We start from the raw sequence: 22,539 nt of genomic DNA on the forward strand, positions 1-22,539 counted from the left end.
TAATTTACAAATATATTCTCATGTTTACTCCGAGAAAGTCCTCTAAGGTGAAAATAGTACATTGTACTCCTTGAAGGCAGGCTCCTGTACACTTCAAAATCACCAGTGCTTCAAAGCAGGAAAGAAATTGTTAAATGATAAAGAAATGAAGACAGTCACAAGACCTTATTTCAAACTGCAAATAGTATGGTATCCGATGTCAATCTTCAGTTTAAGTATACAATCTGGAATAAAATGAATTCCTGAAGTAGAGAGAAATGCAAATGCCAGTCCTGGATCATCCGAATCACTTCAAAGTAGCAATTGCTGTGAAACAATCCGTTCTATACATAATGAAGGTGCAGTTAATAGATACATATACCTTTTGCTGTGGAATTAAATACAGATACACAACCTGACACTGCTGTCTGCTGCTGTTGTTTTTCCTCCCCTTCATTTACTTTCTTCCCTAAAAAGACCTGAAGTTGCCACACGAAATTCACAATATAAAGTTTTTCCCTATAGAAAACAGAAGCCTTTGATATACAGATACTTTTAAGAGGTTTGAGACTGAAATGTGAGCTCCAGACAGACTTGCAAGTCAACAGGAGAGCTTACAAATCTGTAAGCTGAATTCAGATTTCATAATTGCTGAGGAAAACCTGCCATTCTCTAGGAAACTCTGAACTACAGCTGCACAGCATTTGGATGTGGACATTCCTGGATTTGTTTCCTTCTCTCATGTAAGCATAAAACCACCAACCACTGTACAGATTAAATTTAGGAAGGATGGACACCCAACCATCTGACATTGCATCAGAAATCTCATTACACTGCTTGTACAGGTTAGAATGATGATTTCTGTTATCATTCTGAGGCAGCAACCCACATTAAGTAGGATTTTTTAATATATATTATATATTTGTGTTACAAAACAGTCTTTTATTGCGCAAACTACATCTTTATACTAGACGTCTCCCACCTGCTGTATTGAATGCTACTGGAAGTAACAAGGCAGTCCTTTTGTGACACTAATTTCAATGGTTTCATGGCCTCAGCCATGAAATTCATGTTACTTTTACATGTTTCACAATTTTAGGGACTACTTACCATAATTTCATAAACTATCTTTAAATAGCTGCAAATAGCTGCTGACTTGGTGAAAAACCTTTGAAACTACAGCTCTTTTTTAATTACTTCTGGCAGGGATAATGCATCAAATGCAGCATGTAAGTTCCTGAAAGGAGTCAGTTTTTGTGGGGCTTTTAATTCAAACCAGCCTTCCACCAGTGTGTGGAAGGCTAAAGGCTGATTAGATCTTGCTAGAGGTATCACAGCAGTTATGTTTTTGGTAGTAAAATGACATATACATTTCTGATTTGACGCCAGTTCATTAATTCAGACTAAGCCATTTATGTGCTTTTTATGGATAACACTGTCTTGAAAGCGATCTTATTAAAATCTGTACTATAACTCTGTCGTCTTCCTCATTTGCTAGATACACAAGCCAAAAATACATCTTTATATAGCTTGGACTATCCATACTTCTCACAGAGGTAAGAAAAAGCAAAAGTCACACGTATCCTATCATACAGTTTTCTGTCACGCTATGCTGGAAGTAATCTACAAATGTGTCCTGTTACACTTCTATAGGCATAGAAAAACCTCAGGTCATTTACAAAGTATATGTAAGATGACTTTAGGTTCACGTCTTGAACCAAATTAATGAGTCCGTTGAAAGAAATCTGAATATTTAACATACTCCCCTAATGAGCTACAAGATTAACACCAAACACTGGTGCCAGAAATATCTGGCAATAAGTGCTGAATGTTTAAAGCACAGACACTACTTACTGTGCAAAGATCTTTTGATGTGTCACATATATAAACATGAGGTAGATTTTGTTCAATAACCTAGAATATTGCTAAGAATATTAAAAAAAAAAAAAAAAGACCAGTAAACCAATGTGAGCTTACTGTAAAAACAAACACAGAGAGATAGTTCTTGTTCTATACCAAATGAACTTTCTGGAATAAAATTGAGTCTGCTGCAATTCAAGTTTGTAAGTGTGAGTGCAGGCTAAATTTCAATTAAAAAAAAAAAAAAGGATGAAACCACAATATTCCTTTCTCATGGGACTTGCATACAATTACAGAAATGGACAGCTGCAAATTGATTTTACACAAGCACCAGTAGGCCTACTAAGAAGTGAACTGATTTCAGTCTCCCTGGTTACTCAGCTTGGTGAGAATCTCGCTTCTGTTTTCAGATTCCGTATTACAGTATATTCTAGGCATACCTGAAAATGGATGAAAGAATAAAATGGTTATAATATATATAACCCTTTGATAGCTTACAGCACTAGCTGAACTAAGCAAACTTAATAAATTCTAATATAACTTTTATTTTACTCTGGAGTAAAAACTATTGGCAGCTCTTTGACATTCAGTAAGGACTTTTATGAAATTGGAAGTAGTGTAAGCACAACACTCAGCTGATGTATATCAGGTTAGTCTCATTGGTATAGAACTAGGAAATCAGTTCCCTATGCTGTTACTGGATTTATTAAATGCAGCATGATTTCAAATTTAAATTGTAAGTCTTTTCATCTAGATTTGCAGCTCTGCAAGCAAGTGTAAAATGCTACCAAATGCACTGTAGCTTATTTTACAAAGGCAGAGGCTTTAGTTTGCTCTTTGATATAGCAGCTCAGGCCATTGCCTTCACAGAAATGAAAGGCTTCCCAGTCCAGTCTTTTATTTTTATCTTATGCTATAGAATTACTATGAAGTTGTTTTAAAAGAGCAAAAAATGTCCAGAACTGCCCCTTCCCTACTATCCATCCCTGTGGTACAGAGGTAAATAATTTGTATCAGGGACACCATGAAGCAGTGGCGTACAAGAGAGGTAGACTGTATGTGTTGGCGTACTGTCCCACTATGCACAGTAATTGGCATGTCCTAGTTTAAAACCTGGATTATATTTTAATTTTTAAAAACCTTACAAATGCTTTGAAAGTTACCTCATGTTTATAAATAAGGATTTTTTTTTTCTTTTGGGAAGTCTTCTTTGCCTTTGTTTTTTCAGCTCTCAGAGTTCTGGTAATTGCTATGGGAGGGCAGGGGCAGCATGGAGAAGGAACAATAAACAAAAAAAACCTAATAGAGCCTCACAGGGGAAGCCTGTTAAATAAGGTTAGTCTGTTGTGGCAGGATTTCACAACCAAGCACTCTAAGAATTGATGTATAAAAGAACCACAACTTAAATTATTGAGCTCAATATGGTTAATTGGCCAGCAACCACGAAATCACACAGTGACATTTTTACATTCAATTGTCAAAGTAGAATACTGCTTCATATAACTTGAAGTACTTCTATATGTAACACAGAACTTGACCATTTTCTCCCCTGCTTTCTTGCAAATGAGTGATAGCATTCTGAAAGTGTTTTCTACATTTTATATAAATTAAAAACTCCTAACAAACACTTCTTTTGCTTCTAAATGAGTATACTTGTATCATCTTTGAAAAGTCACTCACACTTGTGCAATGGGTGCTGAGAGTAAGTACACAGACTTTAGAAGACCAGTAAACTTACTTGCAATCATCCTCACAAATAGCTTTTAGTTTTGAAACTGGTATTAGACAAACCAAACCATAAGCAAGCTGTCCATGTCTGAGGAAATTATTTTTTTCCAGTGCATGACTTTATTTATAGTTATTGCAATTCTTCCATGAACAGTCTTTATTACAAAGGCATGTTTATGAATTTAATCTGAAGGGCCCTACTCTAAAGCCAGAACCCAAAACCACGGATGTGCGGCACACCTGATGTACATATGAAAATTAATTTTTATCTGACACAATGGATATTTTGTTTTATAGGATTACTGTGGAATTGTCATATAGTTCTGAGTCAAAAAATAGGAAATGGGAAACATAATGAGTGAGGGATGCATTTTCCATGTGTACCTCTGGGAAAAATCAATTCTACCAGGTGTATTTGCCTATTTTTATGCCAAATACAGCAAAAGAAGGAGAACTGAACACAGCCAGCCTGTTTTTCTCAAAAATCTTTTTTTTCTTTTGGAAGAATTGATAGCTTCTTCCTCTTGCTCGTTTTGATCTGTAACTGACAGCCTTTCCCAAAATACAGTTCTGTAACAATGCCTAATGAAGGTCCCTGCTCAGTTGGAAAGGACTGCAGCAGGTAGGTTTTTTCCTCCCTTCATGTTTAATGCAGAAAGGACAGGTCCTTCATGTCAAATACTAATTCCAACTTATGCACTTAGCAGAGTACATCTTGGCAGATTGCTGATTCCTTGAATCACAATGATGCACATCACAGAACAGGAAACAGCAAGAGATTTTAAGTACACATTAGTTCGAGTAAGTAAATGTCTTCTATTTTCACAGCACTAAATCATTACAGATCTTAAAGCTTTTTTCTCTTGCTCTTTGTCACACAGCCTAAATAGAATATTGGCTTATATAAGCAACTGCTGCTAACAGGAAACAATTATGCCCTCATACCTGTAGAAATAAAATAAACTTTAAGAGGTCAGAAACTTGTTCTTCCACAGTACGTGTGCTTTTGCTTCCTGTTACACAAGATGTTACCACTGTACAACGGTGTATTTTAGTCAAAATAATTTCTTACCTAAAAAATGGATTCTTTAAATCAAGGATGTTACCAGATTTAAATCCTGTCTGGTCCACCATAGCCACAATCTGAATATCATAACTTTGTCTGCATCAGAAAGAGAAGTATAAAAGAGAGGTAATGGAACTAAAACAAACAATCTTGTGTGAAAAAAAATACCAGTGTAGTTACTGTCTGAATAATAATCAGTATAGCAACCAAAGGAAATTTAGTTGCAGTGGTATCAGTGCAAAGGCATGATTATTTAATAATCTCTAAAGAAGATACTGTCTTTCTGACAGAAGTACTATAAATTTCAACATTAGCAAGTACAATCGGAGTATGATTTCATTATAAAAAATATCTAATTGGCCAAACAGCACTAGGTTCACTCTTGTCAAAATCCTGGATTTCACCGGGAAGGATATTTTTCACAGGACTTTTTGCAAGAAACTGAGTTCACACAGAATATTACAGAGGACCAGCTGAGGAACTGAGAGCATACCAAAACACTGAGGCTGACCAAAGCTGCTCCTCCTGCACGGAACAGCAACTGCAGTGCTACACAGAGGTGCTACATTGATCCCAAAAGCAGATCAGCATTGTGGCAGGACTTGTTAGCTCAGTGCTAACACATGGTCACAGTGCTTCCCATTCTCAGTCTGGCACGGTCACAAGCTCAGGTATCTCTGAGCCATGGTCCACTACAGATACGCCTTAGGTACTGACACATGTACAGCAGTGGCTGTGTCATCGCTCTGTTATGTACTGTGTTTCTTTTACATATTAAAACATGAATACACTTTATGTTTGAAAGAGACATATCAAGATCTGTATTGTTTATTTTCTCCATGAGGAGTTTCTAAGATCTGGAAGATCTGGAAATCTGACAAGTCCCAAAGCAATTATTTGTGAAAGAGCCCTGGAAATATTGCTGACAGCTTCGATGTCACTGGAAACACATGCCTGGTCAGCATGTTTCCTGAACAAACAAACAAACAAACAAAAAGATTAATCTTCCTACACCGAGGAGGCTTTGTTTTCTGTTAAAACTGCACATACACATAAGCAAACCAGGTCACAACTTGTGTGACCCAGTCACTTGAGGATTGTTTTCAAAGCAAAGCGTAGGAGTGGAGTTACCAAACATTTGACTGACAGCAGGAACAGCAGAGAAGTCTGGTGAGGAAATACGCCCTTCCAAAAGCAGCCATCTTCCTTAGCCTCCGTGAAAGGACAAAAAACACATAAAAAGCACTGTTCTTAAACAGGGAACACGTCCATAAGGAATTTTTTCCAGAATTAAAAACGTAATGGATTTGGGAACAACCCCATTTCTCCTTGTCTCTGCACAGGACTTGCTGAGAGACAAGGGATGTTGGGGCTTCAGGCAAACAACCAGGCTGCTAATGAAGACACAGCCAGAGGTTACACTACCCAAGCAAGGTGTGGGAAATGACTGGACATGACTGAGAAGATTGCTATGCGTGAAAGACAGCGGAGTGGAAAGCTGCCAAAAGCTGAAAGCAGCACTGTGAGGGAAGGCAGGATGTGACAGGTGGTTAAGGAGAAGGTATGTGAGAAGGAACATCACAGGTAACTGGTGTGGAACATGGAGACCTTTTGATGAACAGAGTCTCACAAGGTCAGCAGTGCCTATGTAACTGTATCAGTGATACCATATAAATTGGCAATGGTACCAGAAATAACAAATGTGGGTGCAAGCGTACCCAAAATTAGATTGTACCCACAATTAACTGGTGTCTTTCGGGTAACTCTAACAAGAACAGGCACACTACAAAATCTACTTGGGAAGCTTTCACACTTACCGCTTATTGGCAACAAGTAAGACTTTCCCTGAGAGAGTTTCCCCCTCTTTAGCAAAGAGAGGCGTCTGAAGAAGGCAGCGTACTTGATACCAGTGAGTGAGAGGTTCTGTTGGTGCAGTGGATAACCAAACAGTTACCCTAAAACAAATGAAAAAAAACTATCTAGACCTTCTCTCCTGTCTTCTCCTTTTGGAAACAATTTTAAATTTTTAGACCTTTACCTCACCTGCTTATAATAAATTTTAAACTGCCTTCAAGTAAACTGGAGAATGATTCTACCCTATGTTGGGAAATCAGTAAGTTATGCCTCATTTTCTTTTTTATCTATACTCTGTCTGCCACTGCCAGACCTGTGTGCTTAAGCCAATTATGAAGAGTCAGAAAAGGGACTCTTCAGACTCCTGTCTTCTCTTCTTTCCACACTGCCAGGAGAGAGAATACTAATTTCTCTCTCCTCTTGCCACTCAGACAATTTCAACAAATTATGGGAAACTAAGGCTTGTCCTGAACGTGGCAACGTGATTCTTCACAATGGTAGTTTCATCCTTAAACAACATTCCCTAAGAAGTTCCTATACCTAGTTTTCACTTGCAAGAGGTATTTCCATAATATATTGAAGGGGGATATAGATGCAAAGAAAGGGACAACACAGGTAATACCATGATCCCAATCCACTGAGATTTCAAGTGCTAAGACAAAGAACATCCAGAGTTGTAGAAATATGAAAAAGCTGCTGATTAAGCAGCTGCCTACTCCAAAATGGAGGCCTTCTCAGGAGAGGATTTCAGTCCTTGAAAAACTCCTACAAGTCTGCAATTTTCTCTACTGTTTTAACTGATTGAGAGTTTCTGGCTCCTTTTTTAAAAGTTTTACTATCAGCTGTTAAAGTAAATACAAATGCACATATGTCCATTTTCTTTTAATGTATATACTATCCTGAATTCTTGACAATCCTTATTTCAAAGGCTAATAAAAGGTATTTATCAATGCAAACAGAAGTGCATTTCATGATTTGCTGAAAAAGATCACCATATCTAAATCTAGATCTATTTAACTGGGAAATCAACAAATCTTATCTAAGAGCTAAATACAGAGAGCTGAAATCTATGTATTGACTACCTGAACAAGTTTATGTAATTTTCACCTACTTACTATAACAGATGAACGTCTCCATTTTGAAATAAATGCCTGGTTCTGCAGCGAAAAACTTTCCCAAGCTGGGTGATATTTTCTCCATTTCCGTTTTGTTAGCTGGAACTTACAACCTGCTTTCCTTTTTGCCCACAAACAAGACCAGCCCAAATGGGAAAATCCAGCTTATGTTCAAATGCTGCTGCTTTACTTACAGTGTAAATCAGAAAGGCATCTAATATTAAAGAATCAATATTGTGTGCAACAGTGCATTTTGTCCATCAGCAGTTCCTGGATATGGTCTACCGTAGATAATGTGCACCCCAATCAATGGGAAGCAAGATCACCACCATCTAGTCATTCTGCTAGCACAGTTCTTGTTACGTCTAGAAGGCAGAATTTCTTTAATATGAAGCAATTACATGACAAACACAGTCAGCACCAGATAAAGGTCTAATTCTGGCACACTTTGCATGAAAGACGTGATTTTTTCTCCTGCAGTTAGTATTTCATATGAAGAAGAAAAAAGTACTTACAGTGATCCTACAAACGCCACATCAAACCAAAAGGCCAGGCCATGGATTAGTCCAGACTGCATCATTTGGAAAACAAAAGGGATTTCCACCCTGCAGGAGAAACAACAGTATGTTGCCAAAGTAATTTCCAAAAAGTACTGGCAATTCCACCAGAAACCTACTTTGTACTCATTTATTTATTTCCATTCTTATTCACCAGTTTATGTCTCCATATTCCATATATTTAAAAGGAATCTTTTTTCCTGTGTCATTAGAATTTAGGTATTCGTTTTTTGTGTGCCTTATTTAATAGTAGAATCAAATATGCCACTACACAAGTGTTACTGCATCATTTGTGGCAACACTGCAGACTGTTATAAATACAGAGGTTCAGTCTTTCCAGTGGAAAATTTCCCATTCCCAGTGAGGGACTTGGATTTAGTCTAAATACTGTTTTGAACAGGAAAATGTTACAGTACAAATTTAACAAACAGAACTACTACTGGAACCAGAAGGAAAAACTGAGCTGCTTGAGGAAGAGCTGGAATATTTTCCCCTCCAAAGGAACTATTACTGGCTATGTAGTTGAATCTAAATCTCACCTACTCTTCCAGAAACATATAATAAAATTAGCATTCAGGCAAGAGCATGTTCACTCTGAGGACCACTGAAGGAAGTCTGCGCTAGCCAGCTGAAACAGGAAAGCAATTCTCCAGCTGCTTCACCTCCTCTTACAGCAATTCTCTCTCACTAGACATGCATTTATGCAATGCAATTAGTTGTGAGTCATGAAACAAGTGTTCCGAGATTCAAAGACAGTCTGTTATTTTCCCCTTATGACTATGTCTTGCAAGGATCTGAGGTGCTCCCTCAGGTTTGCCTGTATGGTACATTTGATTTTACAGGTGTACTGAGAAGGAGGCTTCTCTGCTGTCATTCTGGGACACAAGGGATGCAGGTCGGTTTATATGTACGACTTTCCAGCTAAAGATTTGAAGGAGCTCTGGAGAGAAGTAAAGGGGTACAGCTTACACCTGTTGACTGGAAAATGTTTTAAAAGAAGAGAGACACAAGAGTTCAGCAAGGCAGTTTGTGATGACACCATTTGACAAGGTCTTTTAGGATGACTACACAGAGAAACAAAAACTGCTTTGTAACTAGATTTAAATGTGTCCCAGCATATAATGCTAAGAAGTAAACACTGTCCTCCAGAGCCCATTTTATCCCTTTCAGTAGAAAAACTTAATGAACCGATCTCCGGTGTTTCACAGGCTCACTAACAGGCTTCTCTGCTAATACTAGACAAATTGTCATGCAGGTGATCACTCTAGTCCATTATGACTGGTGTACAAATCATTCTACCATGCCACCTTCCCTCCTCCACATCCACCACCAAAGCTTCCTCTGTCTCTAAGCATCAACAATCAACAGCCGGTTACAAAAATGAAAGATCAAGGAGTATCTTGCTGACCTATGCAAATCTTCCTCAGCAGCTTCCATGAAGTTAACGGTGTACTTCACTGTCCGAGCCATCAGAATTCTCACATCGAAAGTATCCTATGGGGGAGGAAAACAAAAATAAACTTTCAAGTGAAGTGTTATCATTCTGTCTTGTCAGCATATAAACTTTTTTTCTGTTTAAAAAAATGGGAAAAAAGACGAAAATCAACCTTTACCCTAATAAACTTATTTTAAATGTTTACTATTCTAGCGTTACTTAGAACATTGTTAGATTTCACAATATTATCAGGATTTAATATACTTCATAGCTTACATACCTGTCAAAGACTATTTTATTCAACCTAGAAACAATAAATTTTGTCCAGAAATTGATCACTTGTGAAAAAAAAAATAGTGGGTTTATTTGGGGTTGTTTTTTTTTTTTTTTTTTTAAATAACACACATTTTAATGTGCTCTTCTGCACTGCACAGTTGAGTGAGCTGAACTAAGACAGCATGGAAATACTTGAAAACTAAATTATGAAGTATAGGAAGCAAAATTACTTAATACAGATTGCCCTCTAGAAAAAAGTTAGGAGTAGTCAGTGAGCAAATTAAAATTTTTCCTTTCATTAATCTTCCTTTAATCACATGTAGTAATCCTAATCTATTACTGTTCAAAAGCTCTTTCATAAGTAAAGCAAACTTTTCACATAAAGGCTTTCATCACACCCCCTCCAGTGAACCTATCTAAGAACTAAAATCTATCTACAGAGTAAGGGGAAGCCAAGGAGAGATGTGTTATTTTAAAAAGAAATAATAATTTAATGTGACTAATTTTACTGGGCGATGCATCTCTGATCTTCAAGGGAGGAAGAATCTCAGCTGAGAAAACAAAGCCAAACATGTACTTCGTACAGGATGCAAGTATGTGTAGCAGTCCTACAGACTACTCCCTTCTCTAACCAAAAGCCAAAGAGCCAACTGAGAATGACCATACTACAGTCAAAGATGTGGCTGAAATTTACGAAGACAAATGAGAGTTTTCTCCTATCCATTTCACATATGAAAAGCAGTTGAGTGCAGAAGTTCACATCAGTAATCTGGTGATTTCTAGATTTCTGGCAGGTTTTAGGGTCTCCTTGTGACAGCAGCTACGCTGCTATTGCTTGTCAAGCTAGTCACCCTAAAGATAGACAATATTTGTTGCAGTAAAATTTCTGAAAGCAAACCTTTTCATTGCACCTACACTGCAGCATTATACTGGTGCAGGGGGGTGGGAAGGTTTCTTCCCCAGAGAGGTGAGAAGGATTTCTCCTACATTCTTTCTAACTAGGTACCACCTGGACTTTTACTAAAAAGAAAGAAGGAGAGTCAGAGGTGCTAGATCCAACTAACCAATAAATTAAGGACATTTACATATTTTAAAAAGTTGTTTCATAGTACAGAAATCTGTTTGCTTGGCTGCTTTCTCTTTTCCTCTAATTTGTGGATCAGAAATGGGAAGGGAAAAATTAAGGTCAAGTTACTTAGTATGAGACTGGAAACACTGAGGAAAGCTAGTTACATGTTAGGAAGACACTTTTTCATATGTGGCTTCCTAATATGTGCGTATCTACAGACATCTGTTATTCATAGCCAAACTGGGAATATTACGTTTCACAGTTAACCTTTGACAGAAGCTCTGTTCATATTCACAGCTCTGTTCACATTCCTGGCTTTCTACTCAACAGTCACAGAGCTCTGTTAAACAAGGAGGCTACTTTGTCTGTAGGATTTTGTAGAGGGGACAAGAAAGGGAGAGGGGAAAACACAAAAAATAACCCCCAGACATACCACAACGGGTTGTCGGAAATACTCATCCACAGCTGCACTGCGCAGACTGGACAGGTTCACTCCATAAAAACATTCTTGGTACCTAGAAACAGTAACACATAAAATGTTTAGGGAAAAATGGTTGGTTGTTTGTTTGTTTTTTCCTAGGTTCCAACCAGACCTGGGCACAATAACTGTAAATGGCAGGTGAAGTGTGGCTAAGCACCTCTCCCTTTCTCCCATCTGCCAGAAGGTCAAATTATGGCCCTAACTGCATAAAGGGAAGATGCCCAGATGACTGTATATTGTAAAGACATCTGAGAAGGTATCTTTAAGGAAAAAACTCAAATAAGCACAACAGAGGAAATCAGCTGACACCAGTAACTGCAAGTGATCTTTTGCCCTTTTCCATATGTTTGCTGTGCTGTATAATTAAATTGCTTATTTATCACTGATGAGAAACACAGACAAAATGCACAATATTTTTAAGCACTTGCTGTATATTTATGTTTTGTATCTTTCTATCTTTGCAGGGTTTTCACCAACAAAGACAGCAGTCTGCTTTTCTATGGTAGATTATACATTATCACACTTTTAGGAATGATCACTGGTAAATACAAATTAATATGCAACTCTGAAGCACAACAATAAGCCATACACAGGCGTGAAGAGAAACAAAACATACTTACGCAGTCTCATAATTACTATTACTGTACAGATCCAAGACAATAATTCTAAGTGTATGAGAAACATGCAGCCTTTCCTTTGTACAGTAAACAGGCTATGCTAACTGCTGCACCTAATGTTACAACACAGAGCATTTTTGCACAGGATTTTGAAGGTTTTTTAAAGTCCTGGTGCCTTTACCAGAGAACAGTGCAAACGGCAAATCTAGAAAATTCTTTCAGTCTTTTGCTCAAGTACTATCATCCAACTGGATCCAAAACGATATCCAGTCTCTAAGACACAGGATATAGATTCAGCTAAATAGGAAAGGATTTATTACACACAAAACACATCTTCTGTTCCGAGTAACAAAGCTGGACAATGAATGAAAGCTGCTTCTCGAGGCCTGGAATTTGAAACTTAGCAAATCACACGCTGTCACCAACTAGTTCCTGACGTTTACTTCAAACACCCAAGAGCCCTGAGAAAGTGCTTTCTCTGAAATGGGACTTTTATAGCTCTGGATCTATCAGCATGTCCAGATATTTTAATATTAAGAACGTGAATGTCCTTGAGTGGTGCAGAAGCAGAACTACTGCATTCTCACTTGGAACATTTTGATTCCACATATGGTTGAAGACATAAGAAGCACTAATTTGTTGGTCTTCAGAGAACTCAGTAACCTCAAGTGTATTAAATCCTCTTGCACAATCAATGTCCTGGACATGCATCCATGCATCCATACAAAATGACAACTATGTGGACTGATAGGAGGACTGATACTATAGCCCTCTGCTCAGGGAACATCTCAAGATAGCAACAAATTATATTGTAAGCACAAAAACTATTTTGTCTAGTGAACCAGATATACAAGGATATCATCAAGGATAATTGTGTGAAATTTCTGCAGTTAGTTTGGTTGAAACATTCTCATAAAAAATAAAAGTAGGTAATAAAAAGATCTGCCAAAAATGGGAGACATCGTTTTGCAAAAATGGGTGGAGGAAAGACTGCAGTATGTTGCAATTTAGATACCAACTTGATCACTGTCATAGTTATGAAGTATTACTACAGTATGTGATAACAATGTCAATGACAAAAACATTCTTGGTGCAAAGAGAAATTAGTTACTAAAGCAGACTTGAAAAATCTCTTTTTTGCCTTTATGCAATTCTCTGAAAGCCTTGCAGTGCTTGATGGATAATTCAGCTTATTAAATGTACGCACGTAGAATATGTGGAATCAAATCATGCCAGCTAGATACAGATGAAGTTATCTTTTTTTTTTTTTTTTTTTTTTTTAGAATGCAGATGTGTATTTGTCTTTACAAACTATAAGGAACTTATCTTGCCGGACTATTCAGACCCAGCTGTACAATTCTTAAACAACAAAAGGCAGTAGATTTTTCCTACCACCAATAACATTACCATAGATGCCAGTGATCATGGAGATACACACATATACACTGCATCTACCCCACAGGTATTCCACATAGGTCTTACATTTATTACAAACGAAGATGAAGCATCCAAGCTGTCTGAAACGAAATGTTTTCATATTGGCAGTAACATCCACTCCTGTACAGACCTGGAAAAAATCGCTATATTTCTGCTTCAAACTACTAAATATGTATCTAGTTTCTTTCTTAAGTGATGAAGAATCTGCATTGTAGTACAACATCGTGCTTGAGTCTTGTAATTTATAGTCTAATATATATCATTGACATGTCGTGTATATAAGCAAAAATAACAGCATCTTTGGGAAGACGGACCAGAATGACAGTTGAGATGCAAAACCTTAGCAGCAGTTACTTCCACCTTGTTTTTTCAGTCTCTTAACACAGAAAAATACTGTTGCAGTTTTTGTGATTGTAAACATACAACACAAACATTTCATAACTGGCTCAACCTACACAGTGAGACAAAAGAAGATTTAAAAACAGTTAACCCTAGAGCTCCACTGTACCTTTTATCCAAAACCTTTAAATAATAATCTATAAATGGCTACTTTGTAAACTAACTGATCTGTATGACATGAAGGACTGGAGATGTTTAAATGCTGAAATGGAAAAATCTCAATTTTTCCTCATTAGAATATCGCTATAAATGTTTCCTTCTATACAGAGCACAGCAACAGCTCAACAGTGGATAGTAGCAGCGGGACGCTTCAAGGCAAAAGGAGTAAAACTTCTCATTATAGCTGCATGAAAAATTTAGGTGCACAGAAAGTAACTACCAAATTGGAAATTGTTCAGGACATGGGAATTAATAATTACTCTCCGTGAAGACTGCCAAGGAATCCTTCCTGTGCTCACGCACTTCAAACTTCAGGCAATACAATCTGCACCATCCACAGCATACTATGCTTTGGTGTAGCAAAGGAATCACTAGCAGAGTCAACTCTTTTTCTTGCAATGGAGTAGATTTCTCTTTCAAAAAAGAAACCCAGTCAGCTCTAGTGCTTCCTGAGAGATCCCTCAGACTTGCACAAAAACCAGTAAAACTGTAGGCCAGAGCAGTTGTGAACATGAAAAACATAAAAGCAGCCTCTTCCAATGTTAACAGATAGTTTATGCTGAACAAAAAAAAAGGGTTTAATTTTAACCTCCATTGACTCTTTGATAAAAATAACATGAAATAAATAATCATTACCAAAAATTGGCTCTGGAGTAGTGTTCCATGTACAGCTGCTCATCGGAAAAAGGAGCCAAATGAATGTCACTGTATGTTGGGAACATCATTCCTAGTAAACAAAAGACAACATAAAGAAGAAAGGCAAGTGTTTAAGAAGGGTTTGGAAAATGCTTTTAAATACATGGTTTAATGTTAAGGTTGCTCTCTCTGTGGAGTAGGGAGTTGGGCTTAATGATCCTTGCGAGTCCCTTCCAACTCTGGATATTCTGTGACTTTATAGTCTCACAGACACTACTGCAGGAATGTCTTCACTAGCAAGAAACCACTAGTTCAGAAGCTGCAATTGTCATGCACTTCAGATACCTTAACATTTTGTTTCATTAACGTGACAAGTGAATATAGTAAAGCAGTTAGTAAAAAAAAACAACCCAGAGCAACTTATAGAACAGACCAGAATACTTTATAAAGTCCTAATAATTTTATGGTCATATATAAAATATTTAAATTATTTAGCTTCCTTCAAGTGAATCAAAATGCTAGCTACTAAATACCTTCTCAACACTCTCTAGTGGAATTACAGCACCTTTTTTGCTTATAGCTAACCTAATAAATATAAAATCTGTGTAAAGGATTTGCATTAAAGCTCAGACTTGATCTTGAATTAAACTGCTGAGTATGGTTTTGGTCTTCCGAAGAACTGCTGCTAATGAATGAAGCAGTTATATGCACTTCACTCTTAAGACTTTTATCCAGGAAACTCATAGCACGTCAGAGTGAACACTGAAAAATTTACAAACACAAAAAAGTATATGTATTTTTTACTTGTTTGTTTTTTTTTTTTAACAGATGCTGGAGTTGAGGAACAGAATTTTATTTGCATGAAGTGGCAAATCAGTGACAGAGCAGGGAATGAAATCATGATCTACTAGCTCACGAGAACGCATTTTCATTAGGATCTTGCACTCTAATGGCTCGGGAAACCAAAGGAACTACCTTCCATTTTTTTTTTCTTCTGTGGACATCAGACTGCCTAGCAGCACAAATGAAAGCCCTTGTATTCTACTGTGCTTGTGTCAATGGAAGCAGGAAACAAAGCCTGGTCATTTTGGACTACAGTTGAGCACACTTCTTCAGCCTTTAAAAATCTGGTAAAAACACAATACTTAGCTGAAGAGGAGGACAGGTAAAGGAGGGAAAAGGAAAGAGCTTTCCTTTTGTAAGTACATCATGTAGGAAGAGTCCACAAAAAAATTAAATAAAGAATAACACCCACTCACAAAATACACATACTTTTTAAAACTGGCTGTGGGGAGAATATTAACAAGTTTGCAGAGAATTTGAGACGGAAAGTTTCCAAACCTAACCAATACTAAGTGTTAGAAACTTATGTGAAATGTCACAATTTCAGCTCACTTCTTAGACGATCATTAAATTTAATAATCACCACATAAGGTGATTCAACCCCGCTGTACGATTGACCAATCAGAAAGTTAGGCATGTATCTTTAAAAGCATTCACTCATTTAAAACTGAAAATTAACTGCCTACCAATGAGTTTTCAGAAGGCCCTAAGAATCTAAATGGGAGACTAACGATCAGTGGCTGACTTGAAAAATACTACCCAAATGTGCTTTACAAGTTTTAAACAACTCAACAGCAAAGTCATTAGCTCCCTGCACTGAGGCACAGATTCAGCCCATGCTTCAAACACTTCCATGCTGCAGTAATTTTACTTAAGTCTCTTTTAAAGACATCTGTTAAAGAGAAACTTCATAGTTCATTTTCAGCAGTTCACATAGAAAGATTTATCATTCAGCAATTGGATGCTCAGATTTGCTTCTCAAAGAAGATTCCCATGAGGCCCTGGAACTTAGAGATTCCCTTCAAAATTCCTCCCAACACAGGAGGGATGAAATGCAGAGCAGTCAACGCTATGAATCTGTCACATGTCACTCAAAAGGCAACATCCAAGTATTAGAATCAGGTATTTGAGGGAAGCCCAATGAAAGGATGTCAAAACAATTTGAACGTCACAGTTTTCCCAAAGACAATATATTAGAGTTTTTTCATAAAAAAAAAAAAAAAAGGCTCATCCTGTTTGACCATTCTGCTCTCAACTACATTCCGCTGTCTGACAATTGGGTCTAGTGTGCCATCATCTATTGTGATATGTTGCAACAGAGATGCATATAGCGGTAGGTGAAGATTAAAACACAAGCAGGACTCAGCAGTGCAATAGCAGCATATTCCAAAGCTATTTCCACTGTGAAACCAGTTGTCACAGCACAGTACAAGAGCAATAGTGGCTGCATCATTATATTAATTCCCCTGCACCGCCTAGATATTGGTGGTAGAACTAGAACGAAGGTAAAAACCAGAAAATCCTGGACTACAAATGCAAGTCTCTTTTTCTTCTTTCAGAAGCTTTTATCTTCCTTTCTCTATGCAGGAGGTAACTGTGGTGATGCACTCACCATTTGACTTCAACCATTTTTTGGAATGGAGGTAACTTTCCAACATCCTTTCATTGAACAGCATATAACCCATCGGTTCAGAAATCACCACATCAACACTCTCGGGCAAGGAGATCTCCTCAATTTTTCCAGACAGAACTGTGATCTTGTTAGAAAGGTTGTTGCTTCTCACCAACAGCTGGAGGAAAAACAAAAGCACACAGAAAGTGCTGTCTCCTTGGATTAGCAGACTTTATATCAGAGATCTTTAATTAGCATTAAACCCTCTATAGTGTACACTGACTACCTCAGTCTGTTAAGCAGAATAAAATAGAAAACTAACATATTTTTCCTTGCTACACCAAAATTTCTAAGGACTAGGGCTTACTAGTGCACACTAAAAGAAGTGCATTGTGTGGAATCAGCAAGTGACAATCCAAGTACTGTTGTCCTGTAAAAGACAACTATAATCAATATCTACAAGAAAAAATATCTAACACAAAAAGGTGGATATTTTAATTCAATATAGAAGATTACAAAGAAAGGGTCTCCATAATTCTCCAAATTTTAAAAAATATGGTTTTTGAGTGAGTTACATAGTCATGAAAGGATAAAGAAACTCAAGTGGTTAAAAGTTTGAGGTGAGTAATTTCTAAGCATAAATGGAGCATAGCACTATATGCACATAAATGCATTCAAACGGGCCAGTTCTTAGAGCCAGGACACTGGAGATTTCTCTGCTTCTATGTGCATAGTGAACCTCAGAGCAAAACGTTTAATGAACAGAAGAAATGGACCTAAAATGTAATTCTCAATACAGCAAGTTATTAAGGACTAGAACAACATTTCAAAAGCCTCTATATATCTACATATAGATGCATATCCTATTTAGCTGTACTGCACTTACATATGGGGAAGTATCTAAACCTCTTATGCTTAAGTAATGAGTAGAATCTGGATTCTTCTGGCACAAACTTACAAAGCAGCAATTATTTCACACTAATCTGAAGTGTCAGCTGGTAGATTCTATAAAATGAAGCATCCCTTGCAACAGCACAGTGGGATATTTGTATTGATATTCAGAGATGCCAGGAAGAACAAGTATACACAATCCAATGAGTAACAGAAAACACTGTAGTTCCACTGGTATAATTGTAACATTACTAGAAGTGCATAATTACTTCAGCAAACCTTTTCAAAAACAGACTAGGCCTTAGGTAACAGTGATGAAACCTATGACTCATTCTAACTATACAGACTGATGCTGTTACTAGCTAATTCACTGAAATCTGAATATGCTAAAGCAGTTAGTAAAAAACCCAACCCAGAGCAACTTATAGAACAGACTAGAATACTTCATAATGTCCTAATAATTTTGTGGTCCTATATCAAATATTTGAATTATTTAGCTTCCTTCAAATGAACCAAAATGCTAGCTATTAATACGTTCTCAACACTCTCCAGTGGAATTATAGCACCTTCTTTGCTTATAGCTAACCTAATAAATGTAACATCTGTGTGAAGGATTTGCATCAAAACTCCAGAGTGATACAATTAATGATTTTCAGCCATCACCCGCTAATATAAACTACATGCTAATATGATAATAAAATTACAAAACAAAACAAAAATCATTGTACCCTAACATGCTATCAATTAGGTAAATAGCATTGCTGCTTCTTTTACTGACAAGTGTTTGTATCCATTTCTAATATCACATTGTTTTTAAAGTTCCTTAGGCCAGAGACTACGTGAGGAGACACATGATGTGATTTAATTTCGGAAGTTAAATTACAATTTTGCTCACAGGTGAATTCTGAATCTAAAAATAACTAAGTGCCAAATAACAGCTCAGCAGCAGCATGGATGTACAAAGGCAGGAAGCCCATTTCAGACTCTCACCGACTCTGACAGATAACTCACATAGCTGGCTAGAGGGCAGCAGAATATTACAATATCTCTATCAAATGCAGTGGAGAAGCTTATGTTATGAAAATTTTATTTTTTACTGGAAATAGTAGCATGGAGACAAATAGAAAAGGTTTCTCATTGCTATTCTGTATTATCATTATTATTATTATTACACAACTCTAAAAAATCATTAGTGTTATTTGCTTTCTTACCCTTAGATACAGAAAAAAACAAACAAAAACAAACTGTCAGTACTAATACTCTCCTTTAGAGCACAGTTATGACTGGGGAAAGCTAATGTTCCCTGTGCTTTTGGCCTTCTGAAGCTGAACACAGATAGAAACAATGAGGGTGGTGGAGCACTGGCACAGGTTGCCCAGAGAGGTGGTGGATGCCCCATCCCTGGAAACATTCAAGGCCAGGTTGGATGGGGCTCTGAGCAACCTGATCTGGTTGGGGATGTCCCTGCTCCTTGCAGGGGGGTTGGACCAGATGGCCTTTAAACGTCACTTCCAACCCAAACTATTCTATTATTCTATGATTCTTTTCTCGAGGCTCAATTATTGCCTGTTGAGGAATGCTGATTCATTGTGAGTATTTACTCTGAACTCAAGAAGGAAGAGGGGACTTTTAGCTATAGGCTAGTCTCCTCTACACAGATACTTCATGGGATCTAAATACATGTCTGTGCTTGTGTGTTTTGTGTTTATGTGTATATATTGACTTAAGATACCCGGTAGTAAGTTAGTGTGATTCTTGTCATTTTTGAATCTCTAATTAAGTCACTGTTTTAATCATAACATATTCCACTGAATCACTTTGTTAACCTTTAAATCGGTTAATGATTAAGTGCTGCTAAATTCAACCTCTGATTTACCGTTAATAAATCTTAAATTGTCGCCAAACCATAACCATGTGAAATATGTGATATACACCAACCTATATCTCCATCTTGACAGCTTGCTGTTTTTACTAAATTAAACTGAAGCTTCTTTTTAAAATATTAGCAATTTTTGTGCCTTTAAAAAAAAATCTTACTGGCAAATGAACGACAAGCAGCTAAGGGTGACAGCAATAGAGCTTTTTGACTCAGTGCCTTTCGAAATCAATAGCAAATCTGTGGCAAAAGGACAGGAGATAGATCTGAGTGGGTGTGTTGACAATGTTTTCACCTCCCACACGGAATTTCATAAATTCCTGCAATCACCAAGTTATGGTCAGCACAATGTGTCTGAACAAAAGGACTGAAGTAGTTTCAATATTTCATAGGTTTAGTGAAGGGAAAAAAATCCAGGAAAAAAAGGGATAATTCCACCCAGTATCTTATCATTTTGTCAATGACTGAAAGGAGTGTGTTGTTTTCAACAGCTGCACTGTCTCATGATTGTCCTGGATTTCAGAAGACTTTGAAAGCAGGGCAAGATTACAGTGATGGAGGATGAATCTGACACCTTAAACCAAAATAGAAACAGTTGAATTTTTATCTACTATATGCACTCACATCAAATGAGTTAATCAGTATGCCACCAAATGTGACTATGCTGGTGTCCTGGCTACTTTTTTTCTATACTGCTTTTCATGCAGCATTCACGAAAATTAAATGTTCAAAAGTCTTTGCTAAGACAGTGAGAGTTTGTCTGACAAAAATCAGATCAAAACTGATCTCTGTAATATATACAGATGAGCAGAAACTTCTCCTGCATCCCTGCTCATGAAAGGCCCAGTTTTATATTCAAATATAACAGATCTCTTACCCTGTGAAACAGAGACACAAGAAGAGCCCCAACTGTTCTGTAAGCCTCTAATCCATGTCATGGATCATACAAAGCTATGAATAATTCAAGCCTTTTCCATATGACTGGCCCCAGAAATATGATGAAACACTACCAAATATCATAAAATGTTTTACATGTTGACACCAGGATCCATCCCTAATGAACACCAAGAGTCTGTTTTCTCTGGAGACCAAAAACACCTCTGTAAAATTCCCCATGGAACAAAAATAAAACTCTGAAAACAAAAAAATATCTCTCCCAAAGGACTCCCAAAGCTGGCAAACAGATCAAAATATTTCACATAGATTTAAAAGATAATCTGTGCAAGCACTACTATATGAAACCTTGCCAAAACAGTAAACAGCATGACAGCATCCTTAATATTGAAATACAAATAGTCCAATGGCTTTCTATGTAACTGTGCAACTACATACTTTTTAGAGATGCTTAATAACTATGTGTCTGAAATTTCTGCTGTAATTAAACTTAATATACTGAACACAAGAGGTTACAGAGAAAACAGAGTAACTTCTTCCCACTACATAGAAGATTCAGAGGACTCACACAGATGAAAACATATGTATGTTAACAACATGCCTTTATGTAACACTTCAAAAAAACCCAAACAGAAATAAAAAGTTAATTTGACATACACATTCTCTGCCCATTTTTCAAAAGTAAACAACAAGACTGACAGATGGACCCCTCAAGCCCTTGAGCAAAAATTTGACACAGCTTTTAATTAGCTGTAATCATCAATTGTCATAGATAAATGTACAGTTATGTAGCTGCCAAATAAAGTGAAATTAGTAGAGTTAGTCTACCAGAAAGCTTTATACAACTCCACCTGCTCAGATTTTGCACCTCAGCAGCAGCTCCATTTATCCAAAATTCTAAGTCATTTTTCTGACCTCACCTAACAGGGGCAGGAGTAATTACACTTACAACAAAACTTAAAACACAGGCCTTGGTCCACACTTTAGAGTTCACCTGAACTGCCAAGCCTTTTAAATATAGTGGAAAACTAAGAGTGTATGAATTAGATGTTTATTCTAATTCTAATATATTTATTATACACTAGTTTCAAAGAATACACGGAATCATAGAATGGTTTGGGTTGGAAGGGACCTTTAAAGGTCATCTAGTCCAATCCCCCTGCAAGGAGCAGGGACATATCCAACCAGATCAGGTTGCTCAGAGCCCCGTCCAACCTGGCCTTGAACATTTCCAGGGATGGGGCATCTACCACCTCTCTGCGCAACCTGTTCCAGTGTCTCACCACCCTCATCAGAAAAAAATTCTTCCTTATATCTAGTCTGAATCTACCCTCTTTTAGTTTTTACTATGCATTATCACCATACCATATAAACCCCACCACATAGCATCTGACATAACAGATGAGAGAGCAGACAACTTACCACATAATTAAATACATTTAACAGCTTTTAATCTACCTAACAGAAAATACAAACAGGTGCAGTTTATTTGTTTATTGCACAGAAGATAGTAAGGTGCGCACAAGTATCACCTAAATACTACATAGCAAATAACTACAAACGTTATGAAGCTTGTGACAGAATCTTTGCAAGACTACCCAAAGTGTGTATCAAATACTTTTCTAAATTCCTGTATGTGTCTTGCAGGCAAACTGAGTTCACCCATACCTAAGCACTGTCATCCGGCATCATAACACAGTCCACTCAAAGTTAATTGTCTTTCATTAAATTAATTCCCTCATATTTGGCTATTGC

At 37.2% G+C, this 22,539-nt stretch overlaps 1 protein-coding gene across 1 annotated transcript in view; it reads right to left on the bottom strand.

Annotated features, from left to right (window-relative positions):
- Nucleotides 1-316: 316 nt before the first annotated feature.
- The window catches only part of LOC104479762 (histone-arginine methyltransferase CARM1), a 74,705-nt gene continuing 52,482 nt past the window's right edge, over nucleotides 317-22,539 (bottom strand). Inside the window, exons 6-13 of the mRNA XM_086770717.1 lie at nucleotides 17,124-17,301; nucleotides 14,669-14,759; nucleotides 11,373-11,454; nucleotides 9,568-9,653; nucleotides 8,118-8,207; nucleotides 6,451-6,588; nucleotides 4,640-4,729; nucleotides 317-2,279 (exon numbers count right to left, since the gene is read on the bottom strand). Coding sequence (XP_086626843.1) covers nucleotides 2,270-2,279; nucleotides 4,640-4,729; nucleotides 6,451-6,588; nucleotides 8,118-8,207; nucleotides 9,568-9,653; nucleotides 11,373-11,454; nucleotides 14,669-14,759; nucleotides 17,124-17,301 — 765 coding nt within the window. The 3' untranslated portion in view covers nucleotides 317-2,269. The remainder of the gene's footprint in view (nucleotides 2,280-4,639; nucleotides 4,730-6,450; nucleotides 6,589-8,117; nucleotides 8,208-9,567; nucleotides 9,654-11,372; nucleotides 11,455-14,668; nucleotides 14,760-17,123; nucleotides 17,302-22,539) is intronic.

Source organism: Chlamydotis macqueenii, chromosome Z, assembly GCF_036417535.1.
Source record: "Chlamydotis macqueenii isolate bChlMac1 chromosome Z, bChlMac1.mat, whole genome shotgun sequence".
Classification (NCBI taxonomy): domain Eukaryota; kingdom Metazoa; phylum Chordata; class Aves; order Otidiformes; family Otididae; genus Chlamydotis; species Chlamydotis macqueenii.